This window comes from Branchiostoma belcheri, unplaced genomic scaffold (genome assembly GCF_001625305.1).
Source record: "Branchiostoma belcheri isolate BF01 breed outbred unplaced genomic scaffold, Haploidv18h27 scaffold182, whole genome shotgun sequence".
NCBI classification, from domain to species: Eukaryota; Metazoa; Chordata; class Leptocardii; order Amphioxiformes; family Branchiostomatidae; genus Branchiostoma; species Branchiostoma belcheri.
In genome coordinates, this window is record NW_017803291.1 from 325,723 (window position 1) to 333,854 (window position 8,132).

Consider the following 8,132-nt stretch of genomic DNA (forward strand, 5'->3'; position numbering starts at 1 on the left):
ATTGTACTGGTGATGGTCTAGAGCTTAATGTGGTCTCATGTAACTAGCAATGTTGATATCGTGATAATACCCTAGACTCATGTAATAATACCCTAGACCAGTGTGATAATGACCTGGAATGATAAGTAGCCTGACTTATATACAATACTGATAATGATAATGCCCTGTAGCAGGATAAGATGAAGTCAATCTGTACCTCTTCTATATGGAGTCATGTAACACTGGTAATTAAGTCATCAAATTAAGAGGGTAGCAGCAGAGGTTTAGAGCTGTAATCGTACATGTAAAAGATCACTTTTTTACGAATATGTCAAAATGTGGTGAAATAAGAAATTGTTGAGCAAACCGGCATTCATATGAGTACATTTGTTTTAGTCGTGATGCTTTATGTCATGGTACTACACTTACACCCAATGCTGAGACAAAATTGATGACATATTGTTGCGGTATGCGTAGGGGAGCAAGCCAAAACTGCCTCGTTTGATGGTGAGACTAGAAGCTGCATTTCCCAGCTTTTCTGCAAGGTGGCATCACACTCATGCAGTAGTGTCTTCGACAAGCAAACCAGGCTGTTTCATGTTACATTTTGGGAATGTAGCAGTTTTATGTCAGAAGTAGAACAGAATGATATATGTAATTTCCTTAATCAGATTATCTTCGTTCCAAAATTTGTAGGAAAGAATTCCTTTTTGGGCAATGTCCCAGAAAAACCCAAGTGGAGAAACTTTTTTTAACTTTAACATGAAAATATAATAAAGTACACGTCTGCAAAGTGGCATATCATTCTTGGCTCTCCTCAAAAGCCCTGGAGTTGTAACAGTTGTGAAAAATCGTCTCAATTGTACATCCCTTGATGACATGCTTTTTCTCTATTACTGCAAATTTGGATGAAATTTTGCCAACCTAACTGTTATTTATCTTCAATATGGTCTGCACAGCTCTGTGTAGAGGCTGAGGGTAGTGTAAATGTATCATCATGTACAATGGAGAGTATTAAAAGTGGTTCGGTTTGTTACTGTTTTTTTCTTGTCCAGCTGACTTTGTTACTTTGTATTCATTTGACATGAAGTTGTGGATTACATTGAAAGTTTGTGTGTGGGAGGGTTAGTGCGTGTGTGTGTGTCACTGTGTGTGTGTAGGGGGTGCATACATACATACATACATAATCTACCTCCATGCATACATGTATGAGTTCACCGTGCGTCAAACTTGTTGCTCCATGAAATGCATGTCGTACGTGAACAGCAGTAATAAACGCATGACGTCTAGGCCTGATCTCAAAAACTGTTAACGTTAGACCGCAACATCTGTTATGTAATAGTATGTTAACCTGACATGTAAATATAGTACACAGAGTAATTAGTAAACGCATGACGACTAGGCCAGATCTCATAGCTGGTTAACGTTAGACCGCAACATCTGTTATGTAATAGTATGTTTATCTGAAGTGTAACCGACACTGTTAACTGCTACCTGTTCCGAATTGTTTATGTTCTTGTTGTGAGGGCTAGCCCTTTATAATAGCCTCCGGTTAGTTGGGCAGTCCTGGCTGTGTATATATATATATATATGTCTTATACAGCCTAATACATCAAATCAGACAGCAGTAACAGAAAGTCTACATCGGCAGCCATGCAAGTATATTTAAAACTGTTACTGCCATCGGCTACGATAACACGTGTATGGCATACCTAAAGTCGCTGTCACACATTCAGGACCTTCCCCCAGCCCTGAAGTTCGGGAGTAGTCTGACCAGACTCAGGCCAATCGAATCTTAAATAAATTTGAATCAAATTTGACCCCCCGAACAGGGCTGACCAACTCCCGAACACCAGACAACCATGGCCGAACCTCTCGTACAAGTCCGAATTTTTAAAAAGCTTCGAAACATTCAACTGGCGCACCCGAACAGTAGCCGACCTCGCCGAACACCAGCCAACCATGAAGTTATATAAAAGATAGCTCCTTGAACCAACTACATGTACTTTCCAAGCCATTTTTTTTGTGTGTGTTTTAGGCTTTTTTATCAGGCTTTATTTTTTGATTGGTATCTTATTCATGTCAAAGTTTCTTAAGTTATTGTGCTGATCCGTGACATACAAACATACATACATACATACGAACAGACAGACAGACACACAAACGTTACGGAAAACAAAACCTTGGCGAAGGTAACAAATTATCGAGGCACACTCCAGTTTATTCGCGTTTCCATTTAAAGCTGCAGGGGTATACATTGTAGCTCGGAAGCAAAATACTGTCACTATGGGGTGTAAGAAAATCCCTTCAGCTACAAGGCCAACTGAGTTTTTGCTTCTTCAGCCTCTTTAATTTGGTAAAAAAAAAAAACAAAGAAAAAAATCCTAGTCCCGTTTTTTTTTTCAATCGTCCACAGGAGAATAGGTTCCCAGGACGCCACGTGTACAAGGCTAAATCTGGGTCTGGTTCATTACTTTCGACGCGGAAGGATACCCGGAAGTAAGGCTCGAAGCGAAAATCAAGTTTCACCCCTCAAAATCACCATTTCTTACACTTGTAAGCCATTTTAGTTTTTAATATTATTTTTCGGCAGATTATGGACCCTGAAACGTGGACCCTCAACACATTTTCCTCACTTTTTTTTTTACCGCGCACTAACACGTACGCGGAAGAATTTGTGTGTGCACCGTTATATGCCACACACCTGTCCTGGTCGAGTCGGCCATTTTTGACTGGGTGGTGTGGAGATCGGTCAACAAAACCTGTACAAGAATACCACTGGTAAGTTGGCTTAAATTAATCTACAGTTTTGAGAAAGTGTTATTTTTTTGCCTGCAGTTTGAATGGTATTTGATTATACATATAAGACCTTTATTTTTTGTCTTGTGGACTTTTTTTACTCGGTTTCCTGGTAGAAGAGGATCCTGTTACCCGACCAGCGAGAGGAACACAAATCAGAACGGACAACCTTTGCAAAATAATGTACGTAACACGTAGTACCTCCGCTGTACGAAAGACAAATTTCTTCTTAGATGATATTGCCAGGTGTGATTAAGCGAATGAGATTGACTAGATGGATCAGACTTGGTATGATGTGGTAGAAAATGAAAGATAAAGTTTGAGGCAAAGACCTGTTGACACAAAAGCTACATATATTGTGTATTTAACATAACCTTGCCGCCATTTTCATGTCAGCCATAACGACTGCTTCTCTAGAACCATATACATATATACGCAACCGTATGTGTATATGTAGCACAGGTATTAAAAAGTAGGTTAAATGTTGTCGGGCCAAAGGTAAGAAGAATTCTTTGATTTGCCATTATCACTAGCTTCAAAGAACAACACAACCACGCACACAGGTCTGTAGTAGGTAACATTACATGTATTGAAGACGAAAGGGAAACACAATTCAAAGCGTCATTTGTCAGGACTTTTATCTAAGCCACTGGGGTGTCTTTAATCATTGCTGTCACATGATAAATTGTGTTCAATGTTCAAGAGTTCATATTTGTACACGCCATTTGTACGCGCCATGTGTACACGCCATTTGTACGCGCCATTTGTACACGCCATTTGTACACGCCATTTGTACACGCCTGAGTGGTGTACTGTGAGATTTGTCGTCTTTGTCTGCACAACCGTAACACAGGTAAGTTCGAACTAGATTTCTTCTCACCCAAACTGAGCTACCTTTTATAACAGAACCCTCGTTCTCTTGTCTTATGCAGTGGTCCTTACTCCTTGGCTGGTCACCCGTAGCGAGGCGACAATCTACCGGAAAAGGAAACCTGACACTTGTTGGAAGGTGTGTATTGGCAGAAATAGTACACGTAAGAGTGAAAGGTTTTCTTTTGAAAACACCAAAGCCACGTTCCGCCCGGCCGGGATCGCCCAGACCCTTTTCGGGGGTCGGGTTCCTTCTTGAGTTATGATGGTGGACGATTGACGACGAAGTTGCTTTGTGTTTATAATTTTCTTCGCAAGCCACGGGCGATTTTCATTTTCGACTGTGAGGTTTCTGTTCTAACCACCAGGGAGCAAGAGTAGCTTAATTCAAATCAGGCTAAAAAAATACTAGTCTCTACTCTCTAGACTATTTCAACATTTTTACTATTTTGATAACGCGACCGTTTCCCGTGTACTAGTAATCGTATATATTTTTTTCAGTGATTTAAAACACAAAGGGGTCACAGATCGTCTGCCTGTATTGAAGAGTGAATCGGATCGGAGGCTTGCCATTTTTAAACAAAGGTGCGTAAAGATTTTAATAAACGTCAATTACTGAAAAAAGTTCTTTCTTAAACGATGTCGAAAAATAACGACCGTCCATTATGGTATATGTTGCTTTCAGTAAAAATTTATATAGTTGGTCTTTCATTCGAAATGTCAGGTAACGACATAACAATAACAGACTAAAGTTACAGACAATTACCCAAAAGGACATTACCTATATGTATTTTTTTTGTCAGGGTCCCATTGTCGGAGGGAAAATGGATCAGGAAGTGAAGTTTGAAAAATTTCAAGTTAAAGAATTAGATGATATAAGAAAGGGGGACCACCTTGCGGTAAAAAGACATCTCCCATACCGGCATCACATGATTGTTGAAGAAAATCCAACTGATCTCACTGAAGTAAAAGTCATTGAATATGGAAATAAATTACTATATGCTTTGAGTGGAACGGTTAAAAGCAGTGGCTCCTCGGGCGTTGGTAAAGCAGTAATTCGTCGACAGACTGTAGATTTGTCCACGGATGTAAGTGAAAATAAGGTGCGTCGCCTAGATTATGATCCCGATGAGAGTTACACGCACGACGAAACGGTTATAAGGGCTCAAAATAAACTTGGTGAAACGCGGTATAACTGGATAAGCAACAATTGCGAGCATTTTGCGACCTGGTGTAGAACAGGTGTGTATGAGAGTTCACAGGTGGAAAGATTCTTTAAAGTGATGTTCCCGTTGAGAAAACGCCCAAAATCGAAGCAGGTTGCACCAGCGGACACACCAGTTTCTGCGCGTACCAGGTCTGTATCTCAGAAACGAAAATTGGAGTTGGATCCACAAATCAGTGACCCACAAAATGTCAAAAAAACTAGGTGACCTAAGCAGCAAGCATTTTGGAACAATAGAAATACCAGTAATTCGGTTTTAAAAGTGGCTTAGCTAGCTCCCATGTTTTATTCGCTTCATTGTTTTATATCTCTTAGCTTGGCTTCGTTGCCGACGATTTTATAAAGTTTTGAGTGATTTGAAGATTTTAAAGTTTTATATATAATGATATAAAAGGTACAATGGACGGCACCAGCAAAGTAGAAGTCTACAGAAGGATAGGTAGTATCCCTTACTTCTTTCTAATTCACCTGCGACTTAAGCGACGGTCACAACCCGCCGTACGTGCTTCTGCGTGCTGTCTACGTGCAAAAACGTGGGCAAACGTAGGGCATCCGTGCGCGGTGAGTACCGCCTCCGTACGGAATCCTACGGATTTGGGAGCACGCAGACACGCCGTAGACCTTTAAGGGCATGTAAAACTTTTTCTACGTGCGGTCTACGGATTCACCACCCGTGCGTGCGAGTACGAGCGACGTGCGTGCCCCGTACGTGCCGTGCGGACGAAGCACGTGTGAGTACGGCCTCCTTACGGTAAAGTTGCAATCGCACAGAGATCGTACGTTGTAAGCACGTACAGCTCACTTACCACTTGCGCAACGTAAAATGCACGCAACCGCTCACGGTCAGACGTAACGTGCAGACCACACTCTTACACCTTGCGCAACCGTGCGATTGAAGTGCGAGTGACGTGCGTCGACGCCACTTCTTCCCACGTTTTCAGAAAAAACGTAGCAGACGTAGCCTCCCAAAAAACGTACGGACAAAAAGCACGTACGGCGGGTTGTGACCGTCGCTTTACGGGCAGTTGTGGCCTGATAGCTCGTAAATATACCTTACGTATCTTAAAAATTCCAAATTCACTAATTGTACTGAAAAAAATAGCAAATTTAGACGATATGGGATCCTCATGGATCACCACATATGAAAGGTAGACTCTAAACCACGTGTACTGCTTGACACTCATAGAAATCAGACTTTAGTGATGTGTTTACATTTACAAACACGAATGATATTATGAATGGAAATGTTTGTTGAAAATTTTAGGCACACAGAGATATGACATAAAGGTAAAGTAACCAGTGATGAATAGTGTTTATGATGAATGTAGAAAGTCACTTCGGAAAGATGCAAAAGATGTACAATAATACTATTTGTGACCGTGACGGTATGATCGATTGAAGCTAACGTTGATTTGTTTTATTTTGGCTTTGTTTCCATGTAACACATGTAGTTGTTCATGTATACCTTCTTTATTTGTGTTTATGTATGTATCAATTCTGTGTTACTTATCTGTATCTGTATCTGTATAGCCGGTATAACCGCCTTTCGGCGTAACACACCATTGCAAAAGACGATTATGTTACATCTTTATCACAGGCTTACTGCCTTTGTTTATACTGACGATTTGAACGTTTGTATACTGGGCCCTATCGAAAACCGATTTGTTGAAATTGAATGGGCTACCCAGTCGTTTGAAAATTTAATTAATAAATAAACAAACGTTACAATGTACAAGTATGCTTACTATGCAAGGGGCAATTTACCACAGAAGTTTGTTTAAACGTTTTGCGTTGTGTGTACTTAGTGTGATTGATTACTTGGCCAACAATGGTGTATACTTCCTAAGTGATTATTGAATAGATTTCCTCACAGCTGACGAGAGAGGTGTGTTTGATGTGTATCGTCTCTCGCACACACACACACACACACACACACACACACACACATACAAACAAGCACACACATACGCACACAAACATACACATGCACGCAGACACATGCTCACACACAAACACACACACACACGCACGCACGCACGCACATACACACACACGCACGCACGCACGCACGCACGCACACACACACACACACACACACACACACAAAGACATAGACTTTGGGGTCCCGTCACACCACATATTGACAGAGCAGTCATCATATATATACATACGCCGGCCTGTTTCACGACTGGCAGCCTAGAATAACAGTTCATAAGGTTAGGAGCCATATCAATATACATCCCAGAAAGTCTGCTACAAAGGCCGAGGGATAAGCTGATGTGCGCTTTTCCCTTCCTTATTAAAAAATAATGATAAATTTTTTTTTCCATTTTAGGTGCAAGAATTATACATAATGACACTTAGAAAATTCAGGATATTTTTCAGGTGACCTTGTCTTTGATCCCAAGGTCGACCTTGAGAACGCGCATGCGCGAGTAGATCTCGTCCCAGTCAAAGTAGCCGCCCTGTAGATGACGTGTGCTGTCCAGACTGTAGGCAGAACGGCCGTGTAGGGTCCGGGTGCTGTCCAGACTGTAGGCAGAACGGCCGTGTAGGGTTCGGGTGCTGTCCAGACTGTAGGCAGAACGGCCGTGTAGGGTCCGGGTGCTGTCCAGACTGTAGGCAGAACGGCCGTGTAGGGTCCGGGTGTTGTCCAGACTGTAGGCAGAACGGCCGTGTAGGCTCCGGGTGTTGTCGAAAGCAATCATTTCACCTACACAGACAACAAACGTTTGAGTATAACACAGAGAAGTACATAATTTGAATACCTCTTAAAAGCGACATTCCAAACGGAAAAGATAGTACTGTTCGTGTATTTGTCATTACATATTTAAAGCAAATGTGAAATTTATACAAAATTCATTTGCAAAAGTTTGACCGCGCACTATGAAAGTAAGCCTAAACCGACAATATTTTATACCATATTAGCATACTCAGACTCCGACAGTTAACAGTTAAATGTCCAACTACATTACAAGTAGTAATATGTAGTGATTGATTGTGCAAGTTTCATTCATTTGACCAAAAGTAAGTTCTAACTTTGAAACAAAACCGATATAGGGAACACCCTTCACTCCCAGACTACCCTGGGAGCCATCCTCGTTGGTCGTCGGGGAGAGTTAGTAAACGCCGCGGGCCCTGGTTAGCCCGTCCCCGGCACACGCCCTCCCCGCCCTACGCTGGGCACCACATGCGGAAACCCTCTAGGCCGCGCGCTGAAACCCCTATGCGGATACCCTCTAGGCCGCGCGCTGATAGT

The 8,132-nt window shown here is 41.8% G+C and overlaps 2 protein-coding genes across 2 annotated transcripts in view; one reads left to right on the forward strand and one right to left on the reverse strand.

Annotated features, from left to right (window-relative positions):
* Positions 1 to 4,153: 4,153 nt before the first annotated feature.
* LOC109467593 lies at positions 4,154 to 5,263 on the forward strand. The gene is made up of 2 exons (XM_019765609.1): positions 4,154 to 4,233; positions 4,452 to 5,263. The coding sequence occupies exon 2, from the start codon at positions 4,473 to 4,475 to the stop codon at positions 5,079 to 5,081; it is 609 nt and encodes a 202-aa protein (XP_019621168.1). The 5' UTR covers positions 4,154 to 4,233; positions 4,452 to 4,472; the 3' UTR covers positions 5,082 to 5,263.
* A 1,955-nt stretch (positions 5,264 to 7,218) lies between these two features.
* Positions 7,219 to 8,132, reverse strand: part of LOC109467591 (gamma-butyrobetaine dioxygenase-like) — a 7,369-nt gene continuing 6,455 nt past the window's right edge. Inside the window, exons 8-9 of the mRNA XM_019765608.1 lie at positions 7,527 to 7,586; positions 7,219 to 7,361 (exon numbers count right to left, since the gene is read on the reverse strand). Coding sequence (XP_019621167.1) covers positions 7,255 to 7,361; positions 7,527 to 7,586 — 167 coding nt within the window. The 3' untranslated portion in view covers positions 7,219 to 7,254. The remainder of the gene's footprint in view (positions 7,362 to 7,526; positions 7,587 to 8,132) is intronic.

Bases quoted from the DNA above. Each gene is read 5' to 3' on its own strand.
- LOC109467593 (XM_019765609.1), top strand. From the start codon at position 4,473: ATGGATCAGGAAGTGAAGTTTGAAAAATTTCAAGTTAAAGAATTAGAT.